Here is a 20,963-nt window from a genome sequence, read left to right as displayed (position 1 = left end):
TTAAATCTGCCACGATAACCTCTTATATATCGGCACAGCAATACCCGGCCTTGTGCAAAATGTCTCACATTGGACTTCATTTTGAGTTGGTATATTAACTGTGTCTATATCCTCTTGTATTTCAGATGTGCACACCTAGTAACACGCCAGCCACTCCGCCCAACTTCCCGGATGCGTTAGCCATGTTTTCTAAACTTCGAACCTCAGAGAGCTTGCAGAATAGCAGCAGTCCAGCAGCGTCAAATGCCTGTTCTCCTCCTGGCAATTTTAACCCTTATTGGGCTTCATCACCACCCAGCCAACAGCCCGTCTGGCTGCCCCCTGCCTCTCCAACCACACACCTCCATCATCACCACCACCATCCACAACCAGCCTGGCCTCCGAGCTCCCAGCCTGCAGGGGGTCCCCAGAAAGCCATGACTGCCATGGATGGGCAGAGATAAGACTGGGCTTGAGTGCACTGAAGAGAGGAGGTGGCAGCGGAGTGCTTCCCTTCTCTCTGCCTTCCTCCTTGTTGAATTTTATGAACTGACTCTTATTTTTTTTTTTCTCAGTCTTTGTTTTATTTTATAAATAAGAGGTTTTGCATTTTTTTTTTTTTTCTCTGAAGACCAGAGAAAGTGGATGGAGGGGTAAGAAATGTGCCCACCCCTTCCTCCCCCGTTTCTTTTTAATATATAATTATAATATATAAAGATTTATGTGAGATGTCGGAGGAGGGGGGACGGAGAATGTTTAGTAAGGCACCGCTGTACCCGGATCTGAATCTAGGAGCACCTTGAACAGTTGCGTCATATGGAAAGAAGCTTTAAGTGAGTGTCCCTTGTGCCCACCACTCTTCCCCAGTCTGTGATAGATCAGGAGGTGCGAACCTTCCTTTTTTGACATTGTTTAGAAGTGTATTGTGTCCACCTATATATAGCATGACGTGCTAGAGACTGGCGGGATCATGGCGTCTGCATCGCTGGACAGTATTAAGAAGCCTACACAGAAGGAAGGAGCTTTAGTATATTTGGTGGAGCAAGGCTTTATTTTCAGATGGACCAGCTTGGTGACGTCGATGGAGCTGGGCATTTCATGAACAATTCAGTTTTTGTCACTTTATCATGACACCTCAACATAACACCATGACTTGGTGTGTAGCAGGCTTGCGCTTCGGACAACTATAGAATGGTGATGTCTTATGGAGATGGAAAACTAGTTCATATCCGTGGTTTCCATCACCATTCCTGAAACCATGCCTGGATCTTCTGTATAGAAGAATAACCTAATCCTGAGCTGTCACCTTCTCTACGCATCCAATGGATTGTCCAGACTTGTTTCTTTTCTCTCATTTTGGCTTCCATGTCCAGCTAGGATTGTAAGAGCTATGATGTGCTTTTCCAAGAGCAATAAGAGGGCACCAGAAGATGACCCTGGCCACTGTTTTATCAGATCCAATGCCAGACACTGTCATCCATCTTGTACTATCATACCCAGGTCAACCAAATTTCATTTAACTCCATGGTGCTGGAGAGCAACTGAACACCTGATGGGGAATAAGGAGCGACATCCCCTTTTCATGAGTACATCAGTCTATTATGGTCCTCCCATCGGTAACCTTCACAAACTTGGGTTGTAACACTTTGGAGTCCTCCCAGTTAGAAATATTAACTTATATGAGGTCTTAAAGGGGTTTTCCTAGCACAGCAAATGACGACCTGTCATTAATTGAAAATTGGAGGGAGCTTGACACCCAGACATGTCACTCCCCCCTTCAAAATCGGGATCAGCTGTTTAAGGAGACTGAAGAAGAGCACTGTGGCCTCTTTAAAGAAAGCCAAGCTTTGTATTACAGCTCTGTCCCATGCATTTGAATGGGACGGAGCTGCAAACAGGCCATGTGACCAAATGTTATGTCACATGACTTGTGAAGAGGAAGCGGTGCCCAGGTGTCGCGTCTCCACTGATCTTCAATTGATAAGCCCAGATAACCCCTTTAAGTGGTGCGGCAAGGACAATAGCTTGTCTCTCGTCTTACATTTGGTAATAGGCCAAGCTGTTCTGTTCTGGCTTTGGTACATTTTGGCTAGCGTTGTAGCAGATTGCAGCTGCCGAATGTCACACGCCACAACAGCAATTCCCCCGATTTCAAGTATTTCTAGAAACCAATTGTCAAAATTTTGTTGATCATCGTAAAATCCTGGCCTGGTCTTCTGCCTGAATATGTGAATGCAGCCATAGAGGCGTATAAGCCTTGTAACTATTTGTAGTATGTTGTCTTCTGGCACTGTAGTTTAAGGCTTGTTCTATTAAAGGGGTGTACTCATCTTTGATTGGTGGGGCCCCCAGCGATCCTTAACCTAAAGGGGACAGTGCTGTGACCCCATCATGTTGAGGCCCCACATTGCAGTAAAGCTCTGGCTTTTGTTGCAGGTTTTGCTGCTGTTTTGTGAACCAAAGCCAGGAATGAGGAATACTGCACTGCATAAAGAAACTTTTACGCTTTTCCCTTCTACTATATCCAGGCCTTGGCTCAAAAACGACAGCAAAATCTGCAACTCAAAAGGAGATTTTCTACTACACCCAGCCTGTTGTAATGTTTCCTCCTGCACAGTGGCGCCCCCTCAGACACCCTGTTGTGTGGATGGTGTTATGCTGCACAGTCACAGGGCTGGGGTGCCGCTATACAAGGGGGTGCAGCACTAAATCAGTGCTGCGGCCCCTTCATTCCCAGAAGCCGTCCCCTAAAAACCTGAGCAAGAGGCTTCTCTAAATGTATCTGTTCTTATGTGCACTGAATGCAGCCTGACTTGAATGAGTTGTGGCTCAGGCCCAGCCTGTTGTATCATTACAGTATGTTAGGGGTGAGCGGCCATTTTGTCTGGATTTACTCTGTAGATACCTTTTTAGAGCCTTTATCACAAATCCTTTGTACTATAAAAGCACTGAAATTCTCTTTACAATTTTGCAAATTTAGCCAAGGAAACAATAATACCTTATTATGTCGAATCAAAGGATAGTTCTCCAAAGACTGGCAAAAACATTGCTCACCATGAATTTGCCAGTGGGAGGCGCTGTCCTGAGAGATATGCATTGTAGATGATCTCCGTCCTACTAGTGCTTTTGCTTGTAGACTATGACTTGCTGTCTAGGACCGTGGGGTGGGGGAGGTTACTTTGGTATAGTTTTACAAGAGACTAGGGGTACATGGCAGCTGTAACCTACAATCGGTGATGGAAAGCCTTTACTGACAAATGGGAAATGTGCGCAGCATCTCTTATTGCAGGTTTTAGCGCTGAAAAGCCGAGACAACCCGCGAAATCTGTCGTACAGGTTAATGGCTTGTGTGAGGAATGCTTGGCAAAAACCGGAGTGGATCAGAGGAAAACAGGAAATCCTTTCACCGCTGCCTAATTTTTAATGTGAGGATAGTCAGCAGATTTTAGGGGGATGCAGATGAAGAATCAGAAACGGCACCACGTGTCAGTCTCGTGTTGCAGATCCATCCCTATCAAGGTAACTGGGTTATTTGCTATACATGGTTAAACGTGGTGTGCGTTTGCAGAAAGGGTGTCCCCCTTTTTGCATCGCTGCCTCAGTTTCATGATCTCTCTGTTTTTGTCAATATGCAAATGAGCTCTTTGGAGCAATAAGGGTGTGGTCGTGTGACCACTTTAGAGCAACAAGCGCCTTGTCATTGCTGTAAAGAGGTGAGCAGCGACTCCCTCATTTCTCCAAATAGCTCACTTTACATGTTGACAAAAATGGTGAGATCTCCGTAATGGAGGCGCCGACTGAGGGTAAGTTCACACGAGGTTTTTTGGTCCAGAACCTCAGGTTCCGGACCAAAAAAGGGTAGCCGCGACTGAATGCCGGTATACTGCAGCAACATCCAGTCACGCACTCTGCTCTGGATTATGGGCCTAGTCGGGAGGAGGGAGTGTCTTCAGACTGAATTGAGAGGCGAAACGGCCTGAAGAATGAGCATCTCACTTCTTTTTCTGGGAGTTGGAAGAAACCGGCTCCCGGAAAATAGAACTGACCGGCTCCCATTGATTTTAATGGGAGCCGTCTCTTTGGTTCGGATACGGCCTCAAAATCCTGACCAAAAAACTCTGTGGGAACTTACCAATAAGTTAGGGTTACCTGAATCAATTTGCAGGGCTGGGTTCTGGTGATGGATTACCCTCACAACACCGGGTATAATGCAAAATTCTATATCTATGCATATATCTAGTGATTTACTGTGCACATACTGGCATTAGTACATATAATGCCCGGGTATCTCTCTAACTCACCCATTTGGAATTTAAAAGGGGCGTAAACAAATGTTATAAAAAATAAAAAGCAATACGTTCCCAATTCCCCACCGCTCCTATGCCGACTCTGTTGTGGGCCATCACTAGTCGCAGTCATGGCTGTAATAATCACATGACATGTCGATATTAATTATTATAAGCACTTTTTTTTTTCTTTTTATTTCTGTGATGAAGTTGAGGTTCACAGGAATGGGTTCCCAAGTACAACACGTTCTTCTATTGGTATCTACCAAAGGCCTTTCTTTAATATAATTATCATGGACAGACTCTCCATAGGCAGGATGTGGGGAACTAAACCACTGCCAACGTGGGTGCTGCAGGGGAGCGGAGCACTGCTTGGGTTAGTGGCTGCTGCTCAATGCCATAAAGTTGTTGCTTAGCTCTTCACAAGCTCTCTATCGGGGTCAGCAACCTTCTGCTCTCCAGCTGCTGTGAAACTACAACTCCCAACATGCTCCATTCACTTCCAAGGGAGTTCCAAGAACAGCAGAGCAGGTATGCATGCTGGGAGTTGTAGTTTTACAACATCTGGAGTGCCGAAGGTTCCCTACCCCTGCTCTAAGATCATCCAAATCTGCAAACTTGAGGATTCTGGAACCCTGTGGGACTTCTGGGTTCGGTATACATTGATATTTCCTTGTGTATTTTTGCATTGTCAACTTGACATCTGGCGGATGCGGGGTTTTCTATGTGAGCACTTACTGTAATATATGAGTAGAGGAAAAGGGGCTTTACTGTCATAAGTTATTAGCCATTGACCCCCAAGCTGAAGAGGCAAATAGAAGTGAAGGCACCATCATGGCCTTTGAGCCTTTGCAGTATAAGGGTGGATGCACACGTGGCACAACTTTACACCAGAGACGAATCTGATTCCAAATCTGCATGTCTTATGTCTTTTTAGCATCCGATTGTCCATGGGGTAACGTGATGCCATGTGTAAATCTGCCCTAAAGGCTTAGTGATGTTGCTCAATCACAAGTAAGGAGAACCTAGTATATGATCTATATGTCAGCGCTCCTATAACCCACAGCTTTCTCCCGCAGACAGAGGAGGACGTCCTGTTCTGTACTCATGGCTGTCACCCTGTTCTTAGTTCTTGTTTTTTCAATTGGTTCGGTGTAGCTAATGTGACCTGGGAAGCCATTATTACGCTGTGTTGGTGGCAGCTCAATTGACGGCTCACAAATGAGGACAAGTCGAGCCTCGGCAGTAGCATTTTGAGGTTAGTTATTAAATATAATACAGTACACTGGTAATAGTTGAGGTTATAGCCTGGAAGGTGCATCAAAGACTCTTATCAATGTGGGCCTAAGGGTCCCTTTGGTTAAAATGAACATGTATGCACAGTCTGTCAATAAGTGGCATGGAGGAGGGGGACGAGTATCTTGTGCTTTCTCCCCACATGAGTGGTTTTTGGGTCAAAATCATGTTTATAACCCAAGATCTGATGAGTATTCTTTTTAATTTAAATAAAAAAAAATAAAAAAAACTTTTTTAACCCAAATTGAGTCTGTATTTTTGAGTAGCGCTTGTGGGGCGTGACATCACGCCAGTCAATTAAAGGGGTTATCCCGTTTCTAATATTGATGGCCTGCGGGGTCTAACATGTAAACAATACTGCGAACCGTTTTCGGTAGCGGTGACCTAGTGCGATCCAGCTGCTCACTCGCCATACAAACTAGCAGCGAGTGTAGGTACTGCAGCGCTTCCGTATAGATTTCAGTGGGACAGTGCTGCAATTCCCATACCCGTCTCTACAGTTTGTATGGCGAGGGAGCAGCGCGACTCGCAATATGTAAATACTGTGAATCGTGCGATCATGGTACCGGTGACCTGCGGGCTTCCAAGGTGTCAGAACCCTGCAGATCGAATATTGATGGCCTATTAAGTTTATGAAAACTGTATGAAATCATGAGTAAGATGGGACAGATCTACTGTAAGGTGAATGACCTGGATTACGCTAGATTTACATTTGCGCCAAAGACTCAGCCTCAGAAACCGCCAAAAATTGGCGGAGAGGGAAGTCCTGCACAGTTTCAGTATAAAAACACTGGATGGGCACCCAGTAGATCCCATTAGTCTATGGTGTCTGTGAGCACCCGCTATTCTAGCAGCCCGACTCTCTGTCGTTTGGGTCTTCCAGTGGACTCAAATGATGGAGACCCATGTGCAGATGTGAACCTAGCCTTATATATTCAGTTTCTGAAGTTGTTGTGTTGAAAAAAAATGGCATGCTTAAGGATCTGAGCAACTTTGGCAAGACTCAATCTGTGATGACAAGAAGAGTAAAGTAGCAGATCTTGGTGGGTGTTCATGGTATACATTGGTAAGTACCTACCAAATATGGTCAGCAGAGACAACCGGTAAACTGGCAACGGAGATATATGGTTGGCCAAGAATTACAGCATTGTATAGTATGGGGAGCAGAAGTGAGACAATTGGGTCCGATCCCACAAAAGAACTACTGTAGCATAGTAATGTGTTTCTTCTATCTATCTATCTATCTATCTATCTATCTATCTATCTATCTATCTATCTATCTATATATCTTCCTATCTATATATCTTCTTGGCTCTATGATGACCCCTGTCCATCATCAAAGGATGTTTGTTCTGCTTACCCAGGAAAGAGATGGTTCCAGGATATAAAGTCATTAATGACGGTTGTCCCATCTGAAACGCATTGGCATCTGCCACCACCCTAGTATACACGTTACTTGTCTGCTCTGTAGTGGTTTATGGATTTATAACGCTTCATTTATAATTCCTCAGGATATACTGTGTTTCTGTCAGCTTGTTTCCTTCCCAATGTGATGTTCTGGTCAAAACCCCCAAACTCTGGCATTTCTGTGGATGTTACTGTGACCTCTACCACATGCTTAACGAGGACCTTTCACCTCCTGGGGCACATGCAGTGTAATACACCGCTAGAAAGCAGAGCGTGGCTCAATCAGCTATCCTGTTCTGTGCCCCCGATGAAGAGCTATCAGTCGGTACTATAACTCTTCACTGTCAGAAGAGCGTTTCTGACAGTCAGGAACGCCCTTCTTCACAGTAGCGTCTATTGCACTGTACTGTGATAGGGGGCGCTCCTTACCACCGAGCCATGACGCTGACTGGTGAGAAACACCCACCCAGTACTATTCTTTGGACGAGTACTGTCAGGAGTAGGGAAGGCGTTCCTCACCACTCTCCTAGTACAGTGCTATAGGCACTACTGTGAGGAAGGGCGTTCCTGACTCTCAGAAATTCCCTTCTGATAGTGAAAAGCTACGGTACCGGGACCGATAGCTCTTCACCGAGGGCACAGAACGGGAAAGCCGCACTGTCTGCTTTCTAGTGGTGTATTACACCGCATGTGCCCCAGGAGGTGAAAGGTCCTCTTTAAATATTGTAAAGACTAAGAATACCCATTCATGGGAATGCTACTTCTAATGGCAGTCACCTCTCTCAGGACAATTTGCCTTGCCACACCATAAATTCCTGTCTATGGTGGCAGCACCCTGCAACGTCCAAGCCTTAAGGGATCTGCTGCCAAATATCACAGGGCAGCTTCAGAGGACCCGTGGAGTCGGAGCTGTTTTGGGGCATAAGTTGGAACTACACAATGTTAGGCAGATGGCTTTAATGTTACGGTGATAATGAACTTCCTACTGGCATCAGATTGTCATGTATTATTAGATTTAGTAGTAATTTTGGACACTTTTTGTCCAAACATCTACAGTTGAAAAAGGTGTGGGACAAGAGGGCAAAAAATTGGCCCCCAGTCTATAAGAACCTATGGGTGGTTTAGTGTCCCAAATCGACCTGCCAGGTACCCTTTAAAGGGGTTGTCCCATCACAAGGATCCTATCTATACTGCTGGTTAATGTGGATGTAAGACTTTTCCTAAATACATTGCTTCAGCAAAACTGCTTTGTTTGTCCACTATCTTACTTTATTCAATTCTTTGTGGCCACAACCCTGACTTAGCTGTTCATGAGTCAAGTGATGTATCTGCTGCTCTCAGGGGGGAGGGGCTAAGTGCAGGGAGCGAGCCTGTGTATCTAGCTATTCCTGTGTCTACACCATGTGACCTAGCTCCCTGATAGGGGAGAGGAGCTGCTTTCATTTCTTCTGTTCTCCCAGTTATCAGGTTAGCTAATTCAGTTGTGTTCATTATGGCAGAGACAGGCAGTCTCTGTATGTAACACTGAATGGAGTTGCTGCTGCCTGTACTTCATAGTCCAATATGGGTGGGCGGAGTTAAACAGCAGGTTGCATGTGAAACCCCGCCCACCAAATGATGCAAGAAACCAGGAAGAAAGAAGATTTTACAGCAGTGAAGACTGATGAGTATGTGAGGTGGGAATACCCCTTTAAGGAATGACTCTAGGTGTGTGCGCCATGTGTTCGGCAGCGGAGTTCCCTCCCATCATCTACTCTGTTTCTGTAGAATTGTCTTGTCTTGCAGGAGATGAGTTATTCATTCCTATGTCTGGGACATCCCTGTAGGTTACTAATGCAAGTATGACTCGGAGGGAACAGATATTTCCTTCACCAATTTCCTGCACAATATAACCACATCCTAATGATAACCACTGAAAGCTTGCCAAATGTCAGAAGATAGCGGCCAGTTAACCCATTGTTTCACCGTCATCCTAAATGGAAAAAAGACAAAAGGTGAATATTTACCCTGCAGGACTTTTCGTCAGTGTCAGGTACTTTTGTCCTTTTTTTTTTTTTTTTTTTGCCTAAAACAACATTACTAACGTTTTACCTGTCATGATACGGTTTGTACACATGAGACAGGATGAACAGCCGACCTTCATAGATAACACTAATCCCAATCCTTTGCAGATAACAGCCTGTGCTATCCCTAGTCCTTCCTAGGTATCTCTTCACTCTGTGACATCATCAGCCCTTCTCAAACAACCCTGGCCCCTCCCATTTCAGTAAATGGTTTTTGCATAATGAAAAATCTGACAATTTTCCAAAAAACCTAACAATTTTCAAGATCTCGATTGCATTTCCCAGTGGGAGTGCACACTTAGGGCTAGTTCACATGGGGCTAGGGACTGCGTATTTTGGTCCTGATTTTGACGTGGGAAGCCGCTCAGAATTGGACCAAAATGCGACTGTTGCGGCTTCCCACTCTGGAGTAGGCCCAAATGAATGGGCCTAGTCCGGAGGGTGCTGTCGCGAAGCAGACGCCACGTAATCCACCTGATGAAAGGGCAGCTCGCTTCTTTTTTTTTTCCGTGAGTGGGAACATACTGCTCATGGAAAAAAGTGCGCTAGCGGTCTACATAGACCTCTATTGTGAGGGGGCGGATTTTGAGGTGGATTCAGCGTCAAAATCCGCCCCCTCTTGCCCCGTATGAACGAGCCCTTACACCACAGCCTGATGGTTATTCTGACATCTCAGCTTCTCCTTCCATCCATAATGGTCATATACAGTACCTTGAGGTGCCGTCATTAAAGGGGTTGTCCAGGCTAAAATGGACACACAAATTATTTTGTGAATCCTCCTCTCCTCGATGCCTTCAAGCACGGTCCGGTCCGTTGTTGTCTTCTGGTGGAAGACCCTGCTGCATGTGACCGCTGAGGTCAATTAATGCCTGAGGGTTCGTTCACACTTGCGCTTAGTGTCCAGTGTGTGCATTCTGACAGATTTCCATCTTCAGCCCCGGTGAAACTGGAAATGCTACGGAAACCCGGCAGTCAGCTTTAAAACCCGTTCACTTGAATGCATGTTCGACTTTGTGTCCAGCTAAAAAAAAAACAGTTTTTCCGTGGACAGGACGCAGGCGGACACCGGTGGTCACCTTTTAAACCTATTCAAGTGAATGGATATTAAAGCTGACCGTTGCCTGTCCAGTTTCATCGGGGCTGAAGATGGAAACCCGGCAGAATGCACAAATCGGAGAACGAGCGCAAGTGTGAACAAACCCATAAGCGGAAGGGTTCCGGGATCTGCGAAGACACCGCAGTAGCAAGACTGGCCCACTCTGGGAGGACACCGGAGCAATGGGACTGGTGAGTATTTTTTTTTTTCCCACCTCCCCTGGCCTACTTTAATAATAATTGTTTTGCCCAGACAACCCCTTTAAGGTAAGAATTATTTTAGGTAAATTTTTCCCAATACCGATATGTACTAGTGACTCCTGTATGCTATAAGCAGTGGGGGTCACTGTCCCTTTAAAGATCTTGTGGTTTGACTGCAGCTTAAAATCATAATGCTGATCTGTGAAGTCCTTCCAGAGACTTCTCCGTGTCCGGTCATTTCTCCCCTCCCCCATAGATGACACTAAGTATGATACACGTGACTGAACCCATCATGCGTTAGCTCTCCACGATCCCACAATGTCATAAGATCTAGTACACTGTCACCCACTCTGTATCAGAATGGGGAAGTACCAGTATGTAAAATCTATACACGTATAGGGGAACATTTTCCCAAGTGTCATGTGCCATAGTATTAATATCACATGCAGTATTACATGGTGCAACACACACTTTATATAGGTAAGTTCTTTGGTGCACTATATTGATATACGTAAATGATCTGTACTACAGGTGAGTGTAAGAACAGCCATTGCGAGTAGTGATATACTGTAGCATGCATTAAATACATACATATATACAGTATTTTTCTTACTATAATTTAAGATTCACTTTAGCAAATGAGCTAAGAAGTGGCCGCAACCGTTGTGGTTTAGGAAATTGCAGCATGTCAGCTATACCTATGGCAACGCTGTTGGCTTCCCTATAGGTATTATGGAAGCAGAAAGCTTTCAGTGAAAAGCGCTGCAGGAAAAACCGCAATGTGTTGCAGCCGCTGTTTTTCTCGCATCGCTTTTTTTTTTGCTGCGGTCGCTATGTGGGGCCTTAGCCTTAAAGGGATTGTCCTGGATCTGTTCTATTCACAAGGTGCATCATCAGTATTAGAATGAGCAGGGGTCTTACACATGGACCCTGTCCCAATCACCTGTTTTGTTCCGTACAATGTAGTAGTGGTCTCTGGAACTATAGTCCTGCTCCCTTTCACTTGAATAGGAGCAGGGCTATGAAGACTGTGATGCAACCGGTAAGCAGGGGCTGGACACAGGGATGTCCAATGTCTGCTGCCTGGGCCGTGCCTCCGCGGTTCCTTTCATTAAATGAATAGGAGCCAGGGAAGCACGGGCTGCAAAATAGGACAGGAATAGGGTCTATTCTATCTGATGCGGCCCAGACTGTTGGCCTGCACATGGGACCGTGAAAATCACGGCATTGTGTATGGGCCCGCAGAAAAGAATGGGTCAGTGTGCTCTCTGTGAAATACACGGATAGCACTCCTACCTACACCACGGTAGTCTGCAAACAGCCTTAAAGATAGCATTTTTTTTTTCCACAACATTTTTGCTTCCCCTATTAAATCTATAGGGAAAATCTTTGCTATTTTACAGTTAAAGTGATTGAAAACTCAGCTTTTCCACTTTTTTTTTCTCTCCCAATATGCAGATGAGTTTAAATAAAATCTCATTCATTTTGCTGGAACCGTAAAACATGGTATTTTTTCTGCTGCGTCTCCGCAACGTAGGGACTAAAACCTAAGATGTATAATAAATTGGGAGCAAGGCGCGTACAGAAGTTTTTTTTGTAGTGAATTGAGACAGAATTTTGGCACATTTACCCTTCGTTCACATCTGCGTTTGGTATTCCTTTCGGGGAGTCCACATGAAGACCCCCCCCCCCCCGAACAGAATACCCAACACAACTGCAAGCAATGTGCAGTAAAAGCACACGGATCCCCATAGATTATAAAGGGGTCTGCGTTCTGGCCGTGCGCTGCCCATATGAATCATGCGGACGGGAAAGTAGATTGTGAACTACTTTCCTATCTGCATGATCCCTGCAGAGATCTGGCGGCAAGCACATGGACCCCATTATAGTCTATGGGGGCTGTGTGCTTTTACTGGCACACCGCTTGCAGTTACGGCTGGTATTACATTGGTGTGGGTGTGGGGTGTGTGTGTGGGGGGGGGGGGATGTGAACCAGCCCTTAGCTTAGTAAATCCCCCTCCCTGTGCTTATCATACTTGGCCTCCTTTCAGACAAAACATTCAGATAGGGCATATGGCTGGTGAGTAACCTACCAAGTATTAACCCCTTATTTTACCCTACCACCAGGGAACCAGATAATAACCCCTAGTTAGTATATCCTAGACTAGAGCACCAAGTATTAACCCCTATTTTACCCCAAACCACCTGGAAATAAAATACTAGTGGTTCTATATCAACAATGGAGCTGCAAATTTTCATGGGAAAATGGTGGTACATACAAGTGAGCCTGACCGATCTGTGTTGTTAGTTCAATATGTTTCACCCTGGTGACAGACTCCCTTTAACACCTATGCAGCAGTATGGCAGTACCCGGCACAGTACATATGCACATGGGTACATGATATGGATCACATTCAATTGACCCTGGCATTGACCTTACATAACATAAACCAAACAAGGCAGCCGCCGAAAATTGTGCGGAAAATCTGTCCTTTATTCCTCTGCCATAGATCATTTGTAAAGCATCAATACAAAGTGCAATAACCAGTGTGGCAAATAGTAAAAGCAATGGACAGAAACAATGACTATAACGTGGACAGAAACTGAGAATATACATCAATGATTAACGTTATCCGAAATTATATCCTAGAAAGAAGGAATTTTCTATCTGAAGAGGAAAAAACAACAACTTCTTTTTGTCCTGGTAACTGCTGTGATGTCCCCGGTGTTTACAGTGCGAGCAGCTAGCAGAAAGATGGCAGCAGTCTGACTGATCAGGGCTGTACCGAAAACTTCGGATAGTCAGCCCATCTGTTATCAGTTATTAATAACATGTCCCCGTGATGTAAGTGAGTGACCTCAATGGGTCTTTTACAGCTACACGTGTGGAGTAGAACTGTTCGTTGAGGCGGAGGAAGCTGGATCACCAAGGACAGGTGAGTATGATATATAATTATTTTATTTTACACCTTGCTTCCACAGTGAGTTTTCTCTCCGGATTTTTCTGGTAGAAACCCGGCGGACTCCATTATATTCTATGGGTCTGCAGGTTTCTGCGGGTAACCACTTTGTAAGCGGAATGGATTTCAGTTTTTCGGGTCCCCAAGTGGACCCAAGGAATGGAAAGTTTGGAAAGTTGAATGCAGGTGTGAACCAAGTCTATTGCTCTGATTGGTTCACATCTGCATTGGTATTCTGTCCGGGGGAGTCCGCATGGAGACCCTTCCCCCTTCCTCCCCAAATGGAATACCAAACGCAATTGCAAGCGCTGTGCAGTAAAAGCACATGGACCCCATAGACTATATTGGGATCCGTGTGCTTGCCGCCAGATCTCCGCAGAGAACATGTGGACAGTAAAGTAGTTCACAATCTACTTTCTTGTCTGCATGATTCGTGCAGGCAACACACGGCAAGCACACAGACCCCATTATAGTCTATGGGGTCCAAGTGCTTTTACTGCACAGCGCTTGCAATTGTGTTTGTATTCTGTTCGGGGGGGGGGGGATTTCCATGCAGATGTGAAAGAGGGGTAATCCAATGCAGCAGCAAAATAAAGATTGGAAGATTGGGGATTTTATAGGTAATTTAATATAATAGCATTTCCACCTATTCACTTCAACCCCTTTAACAAATGAAGCAGTATGTCATCTGCAAAGGGAGCAAAATCAGGTTTGATCGACACAATATATTTGTTTGCCGTGACTTGAAGCTCCTGGACCTGAATCCAAAATCTTTGTAGTATTAGTCACACATTGACTAATGGAACATTTAGGATATGGGGGTGACCAAAACCTCTACCGGCTATAGTTACGCCCTTGCATTCTATTCACAATAAACACGGTTACTCCATATTACTAGAGCATCAATGGTTTTCCGGTGCGCTCTTTCACTTTCGATTATCTTGTACTAAGAGCCACTTCCTCTTTTCACTTTGTTTCTGTGAAAAAACAGAGGAAGCCAAATTTCTTCACTTTTCAGATGAAGACGTTCATTTTAAAGATTTCACTAGGTGTTGAAGTTGTCCACTTCATTTGTATAGATGACCTGTCCTGTGACAGTGGGGTGGGATAAGGTCCTCCGCCCGGGGGGTGGAGGATGTAAATGTTACCCCAATATCTTCCTGTATATGGATACAAGTTACCTGCGCCTCTCTAGGTGCACGTGGGTGGTATACTGTCCTTAATGAAAGGCAAAGGTTGTTCAGATCCCGGAGCCAATTTCATATGGGTTTTGGAAAGTCCTTTAAAATAAGAAAAAAAAATATCATAAAAAGTAATGAAGATGGCAGATAAATTTCCAGAAATTTGGTTAATGCATGGTCATATTCAGAATCAATGAAACTTAAAGCTATATTCGTGAATGGATGACGTTACTGAATTCAAAGTCTATGGCCAAGCAATGTCCACTGCTATTCTCAGATCCATAGAAAGGGAATGGAGCAGCAAAGCGCCACTTCAATCTGAGGCCGCTGGGTTCATGTTTTTGTGACCTGTGAGACCACCAGAGATCAGATCAGAGATAGCCCTTTGTTTTCAATGGAAGGCAGTGACTGACACTTCTTTCTTAAATGTGCTGAAAAAAGAAGTGTCCAGACTTATCTCGCACTGGAGTCTTCACTCAAACCACGGCATCTGGCCACACGATGATCAGGCCCATTGAAGAGGATGATCAACACATCCAATCCTGATGGATAATATGGCAGAAAGTGCTTCTGGATTTTTCAGAGAATTTAGAAAATTTTGATATAAACCCATGGTTTCCGTATTGTATCTCTAGCACTTGCCACATAAGTACAAGCCAAGAGTGTTTGACCCAAGTAACCCCCACTGATTGCTTGGTCTTGCTTGGCCATGGGCGCTGCCGATATAGTCATTGACCAAAGCTTTTAGTGTAATCCACATACTGGAGATCATTTTTATGGTCATTAAAGGGGTATTCCAGGTCCTTTTTGTTGACGACCTATCCTCAGGATAGGTCATTCATAAAAGATCAGTAGGGGTCCGCTTGTCTGAGGGCCAGGTTATTGATGTGCTATCCTGAGGACAGGTCATCAATACAAAGGAAGAGAATACCCATTTAATAACTATTGGTACATGGACAACTTGAGGCTGACTTCTTACCATAATGAATATCCGAAGCCATGGCTGAAGAACGGCCAAACAAGTTCTCTTCTCCCTTTGAGTTACAATCACAAACTTTCAGATGAGAAGCCATTGATCCTTTGTCTTCTTTAGTCCTTATGGCTGGCAAATGGTTGTCCCTCCTGCCACGGTAGATTTGCCCATCCTGACCTAGAATATAAATCTCCTCCTGCAAGGAAGAGGTAGAATAGTAAAAACAAGACATAAGTATATACAAAATGGAAACATATAATAGAAAGATTGCTAAGAAAATATGGGAAGAATATGCAAATCTGACTTCCATGATGAAATTAGTAAGCCAGTGCCGTAGGCATGCACACCAATAGAGGGCGCTCACTGAGAATGTGCAAGCCTATCTTCCATGATGTAATTAGGAAGACATGGAGTGACGATATCCCCTCAACCCTGTCTAAGCCTCTCACCTCTGCCAGGTCAGTCCTCTCTGTGCCAAGCTGATGAGATGCAAGTACATCGAAACAGCTGTCCTTGGCTGAGAAGACTGTATCTGGTATAATCCCAACACGATTGCATACAAAGGCCTCTGAGAAGGTCGGCATGATGTTAAAGGGAGCGCCCTCTATTGGTTTGCTTGACTGAGGCTCTGTCTTCCTAATTACATCATGGAAGTCAGATTTGCATATTCTTCCCATGTTCCTTTGCAGTGGAGCACTCATGGCTTAATAAGACTCCACACACCTAAATGGTGGTCTCTCCCTATAGAGTGCCGATATCCCCTCAACTAAGAAAATATAGTAGAAGCGGTGGAATGTTTTCACGGCAGATCTCGCAACAAATTTGCAGGAAAATGTGTTCCAGTCTGTTCACACAACCAACTTGCTCAGCTGTGTGTTCTCCATGATCTGTAAAAAATAGCTCTATTTTTTCACGGATTAGCCTACTGTGTTTGTTTTCACTGATCCGATTCACTGGATGAGGTGAATGGGTCCCTGCAAATAACAGATGTCATATAGATCCACTAAATAAAGGGCCAAGTCTTGGCTTGGTGACATAAATAAAGCGTTCATGACTTCACCTTTTTCTATGTGGCCACTTCTTACCTTTGAACTGTCCACAAAATCTTCCTTGTGTCCAATATATGGAGTACTGGCCTGCAGCCTAGTATAGCGTCTCTGAGGGAAGGTCAGTGTGTGACTTCCTCCACAGTTGCGGGAGCTGGACATATATCCGGAATCACTAAGTTGTGGGAAACGATCACTGATAAAGAGCAAACACAGAATCGGCAAGGTTCAGTCTTACAGTCTGATGTATCATACAGGAAAATGGCTAATAACAGGCAAAACTCGCATGCTCCCATTGTGCCACTTGTTTGCACACTGCGTCCACTCCTCCATGATCATGATGTTTTCCTACTTTATGGCCTATCTTTAGGATAGGCCATAAATAACTGATCGTTGGGGTGGGGCCGACAGCTGGCTCCTGCATGAATCAGCTGTTTGGAGGTACATCTGGTCTTAGTACTATACAGTGCATGGAGCCAGAAGCCGTGGTCTATGTGCCCTGTATAGTGGCTCAGCTCCCATTGATGTCAATAATGGCATGCGGCCATTATACAGTATACAGAGCTAGAGATAAGCGAGTAGTATTTGATCGAGTAGGCATTCGAACGAATACTACGGTGTTCGAAATACTCGTACTTGTTCGAATGCTAACGCTATTCACAGTAAAGATTCGATTCAGAACCAGCGTTGATTTGCTGAATGCTATACTGTGTAGTTGTACAGCAGTAGCGGTGATATTCCGTTTGGGAGGGTCCTCCTGCGGACTCCTTCCGGACGGGAGGCAAATGCTAATGTGAACCGGCCCTTACTCGTCCTGTAGAACCAGCATTGATTTGCCGAATGCTATAAAGTGTATAGCATTTGGCAAATCAACGCTGGTTCTGCAGCAGGCTCGTCCTTGCTTGTTGGGATTGCTGGCAGCTTGTGTTTATGCGGGAGCTAACTTTTTCTCACAGGAATGCATTGACCAGCGTTGATTGGACAGTGTAAAGCATTCGGCTACTCAATGCTGGTTCTGCCGGAGGCTCGTCTGTGAGGAGGCAGTCTATGATCGGACCACAGCAGTCTCCATTGTGGTCCGATCTTAGACTCCGCCTCCTCACAAATGAGCCTCTGGCAGAACCAGCGTTGATTGGCCGGATGCTGTACACTGTATAGCATTCAGCCAATCAACGCTGGTCAATGCATTCCTGTGAGAAAAAGTCAGCTCCCGCATAAACACAAGCTGCCAGCTCTCCCGACTAGCAAGGACGAGCCTGCTGCAGAACCAGCGTTGATTTGCCGAATGCTATAACGTGTATAGCATTCGGCCAATCAATGCTGGTTCTGCAGGACGAGTAAGGGCCGGTTCACATTAGCGCTTACCTCCAGTTCGGAAGTCGTCTGCAGGAGGATCCCCCCCCCAAAACGGAATATCACCGCAACTGCAAGCGCTGTACAATTAAAGTGCACGGACCCCATAGATTATAATGTGCTTTAACTGCACAGCGCTCCTCCTAAACACTCTCCTCCTGCTACTCATGGACTTGGTGACTCCTTTAGTCGAATAGTGGTTTCCCCTGAAACAAGCATTTTTTCCCATAGACTATAATGGGATTCGATATTCGATCGAGTAGTCGAATATTGAGGCTCTACTCGAAACGAATATCGAATCGCGAATATTTCACTACTCACTCATATCTATACAGAGCTATTTGCTTCTAGCTCTGTGCACGATATAGTACACCAACCGGATACACTTCCAAACATCTGATTTGTGTGAGTGCTGGCTGTCAACCCCCTATGATCAAATTATATAAAAAATCACAGATAACCAAGGCATTGCCTTGTATTAGGAAACCATTGATCACAGGTAGGCAATGTCTTATAATAAGAAACCAAGGGAAAGTCATCTTCTGAATCCTCCGCTGCTTCAGCACTGCAACATCACAACTCCCCACTGGTGTGTGTTGATGGGGCTGCAGTGATGACATAAGCACTTCAGTACACCACGTTGAGTGGGGGGGATTAAAAAGGTAAGTACCCCCTAACCCTGCATTCACGTGACAAAGTGAAACTTGGTCCATGTTTTAACCGAATTTACCGGCCTGAACAGTATATCAGGAGAGGCACTCCTAGCGGTATAGTTATCTATGATGCTAGGAGTCCTCGCCTCCCAGTGCCATACTGTCCCATACTAATTATAGTCCTGGACAGTATACTGTATGGTTGGGAGACCCTCTCCTAGCATACCGTTCAGGCCGGTAAATCTGGCCAACACAAGGACCAAGTTTCATGGCTGTAACTCAGACGTGTGAATGTGAGGTTAGTTGGTTGTTCTCTCTAGCAGTTGTTTATCTTCAGGGTATGCAAAAATATCCAAGATGTCCAGTGTTTCTCCTCAATTCTTATTAGATCATTGGCCAATCCAGCTGAGATTATCAGGCTTAGCATGTGCTGGTCAATGATTTCTGCTCCTCCTAGTTCAGGTTATTCATGTTGATATGACATGCTCCTCCTTGCATATGGCCATAACATAAAATTTTGTCTATGAGGGACTGTGATGGTCATACATGGCCATGGTTTTTTGAGATACATTATATTAACCATAATGATATATATAATAAATATTACATAATATTCTGGCCCCTTCAGGCCAGGCTACTTTGCCCACCTACGACTCTGCTGACGGATTTGGTCAAGTTCAAACACAGTGTATGGCCGGTTGGAACGATGTGCGGGTAAGCCGGGAATATTTGGGATGGATAACATCTCCCTGAGAAACAAAAGAATAGTAAAAGGAACAACACGTTCTATAAGTCATCTATACTGACTGTACGGGAGAAAAAACTTACGAGCCGGGCACCTCCATATCCACCGTGCGGTTACAGGAGATGCAGTGAAATCTTCTTATCAGCTGCCTTGATAAAAAAATAGAAATATCACGGCCTGTACAGAACAGGTAAAGAAGTGCCCAAAAGACTCATACCAAAACCATGACAGTTCACAGATCAAGGTTTCGGTAAAAATATGGAGCCATTTGGTGTAAATGAAAGCAGCTATACCGAGCTTGAAGTTATCGCTGGAGTTTTATTTGACTGGACACAAAATACACAATGATAAAATAAAATATTGCAATCAGAATTGTCGTATTCCTGCCACACTCTGCATGCAGATATGTAAATCCTTATAGGTATGGTCTGAGTAGACACTGGGTCCTGCCACAAGAGGGCGTAAACCTGACAGTGGACAACTGGCATTTTTCAGTAGGATAATGCTCACCCTCACACAATGTCTCTGCCAGATTACAACACTTGCCTGTTCTCCAGATTTATTGGCAGTCTAGCATTTATGGGACCAGTCAGTATGCAGGATCTACATCTGTTGCTGCGGCATGTAATACAGAACCTGTATACCGCCATTTTCAAGCGTATCTCATCTTGTATCCAGACTATAAGAGGCCCAGCAGGATAATAGAGCCGCGTATTAGTTGTAAAGTTTCCGCAATATACTATCCCTTTCTCTGTAATATTGTGATCTCTTACATACATTCACACTGAGAAAGTTTCATTCCATTCCAACAACTCCTTCTTGCAGGAAGTTTTATCAGTGAGTGTAAAATGTGAAACTAGGAAGTAAAAAGTTATCTAACAGAAGTGATCAGTGTACAAGTCACCTGGTCTACATAAAATACACATGACAGGTAAAAACATATATCCCATAAAAAAAGACCATGCATGAGGAGTAGGTTTCATGTAAGAGCGCTATATTCCTGATACAAACCACTGATGCCCTCTGCTGGCAACTTTATGTCACTACTTCCCCTCTCTGTTACTACTTCATCCTCAGTAGTAAAGAGACTCAGGGTCAGCACCACTTTAACCATAGGTCCAATGGTGCACTTATACCGGGCTCTAGGTTATTGGGGGCCCCTTTTGGATAGTGAGAAAGTCCTGCATTTGCTGTTCAGGCCAGTGGGGCCTTGCTGCACCAATTCATCGGCGTCTGGAGGACACCGATGAGTTGAAGCCAATGATGAAGTAGGGAACCATCTGCTCCATTTCACCACCCGGCCACTGTCTTTGCACCCGGTGTCCTGGGAGCAGGAGGCAAAATGTAGTGACGTCACATCATGCCTGTTACTCCTTGAAGACTCTGGGACCAGAGAGAAGGGGGAACAGGGAAAGGGGAAAGGTAAGTATTATGGTTTGTTTGTCTCTTTTATTATGTACAGTGAGGGACACAAAACTTTGGAAGCAATCTGGGGAAGGGGGGGGGACATGATACCATGGGGCAACCTAGAGGGGCGGGTACACAAGAAACTGTAGGGCAACCTGGGGATACTATGGGGTCAACCTGGGGGGACATGATACTGTGAGTGCAACTTGGGAGGTGGGGTAGGGGACATTACACTGTGGGGGGGGGGGGGCACCTGAGTGGGGCATGACACTGGGGGACATACTGTGGGGGATACATGACACTGTGGGAGCAACCCAA

General features: G+C 44.9%; 2 protein-coding genes across 3 annotated transcripts in view; one reads left to right on the top strand and one right to left on the bottom strand.

Moving 5' to 3' along the window:
• Positions 1–20,963, top strand: part of UBALD2 (UBA like domain containing 2) — a 77,871-nt gene that overhangs the window by 13,612 nt on the left and 43,296 nt on the right. Inside the window, exon 3 of one of the 2 annotated variants that reach the window (XR_012716904.1) lies at positions 126–3,580. Coding sequence is in view for 1 of the 2 variants with exons in the window: in XM_075277417.1 (XP_075133518.1) it covers positions 126–443 (318 nt within the window). In the remaining variant the exon portion in view is untranslated. Of the gene's footprint in view, positions 1–125; positions 5,806–20,963 lie in introns of those variants that run through there. The other variant, XM_075277417.1, reaches the window with a different exon arrangement.
• Positions 14,466–20,352, bottom strand: LOC142210084 (glutamine-rich protein 2-like). Its single transcript, XM_075279114.1, has 6 exons — positions 20,250–20,352; positions 19,322–19,415; positions 19,141–19,242; positions 16,527–16,683; positions 15,448–15,637; positions 14,466–14,567 (listed from the first exon to the last, which is right to left on the bottom strand). The coding sequence occupies exons 1-6, from the start codon at positions 20,350–20,352 to the stop codon at positions 14,479–14,481; spliced, it is 735 nt and encodes a 244-aa protein (XP_075135215.1). The 3' UTR covers positions 14,466–14,478.

The sequence above is a fragment of the Leptodactylus fuscus genome, chromosome 6 (assembly GCF_031893055.1).
Source record: "Leptodactylus fuscus isolate aLepFus1 chromosome 6, aLepFus1.hap2, whole genome shotgun sequence".
Classification (NCBI taxonomy): Eukaryota; Metazoa; Chordata; class Amphibia; order Anura; family Leptodactylidae; genus Leptodactylus; species Leptodactylus fuscus.
This window is presented reverse-complemented; position numbering and strand designations above follow the sequence as displayed.

What these genes read in the sequence shown, in the direction of transcription:
- LOC142210084 (XM_075279114.1), bottom strand. Translation starts at nt 20,352, where the DNA reads ATGGTTAAAGTGGTGCTGACCCTGAGTCTCTTTACTACTGAGGATGAA. An exon ending in GATATGGAGGTGCCCGGCTC is followed by an intron (nt 19,243 to 19,321) that starts GTAAGTTTTTTC and finishes TTTGTTTCTCAG; the next exon opens with GGAGATGTTATCCATCCCAA. An exon ending in GGCTTCGGATATTCATTATG is followed by an intron (nt 14,568 to 15,447) that starts GTAAGAAGTCAG and finishes CTTATTTTAAAG; the next exon opens with GACTTTCCAAAACCCATATG.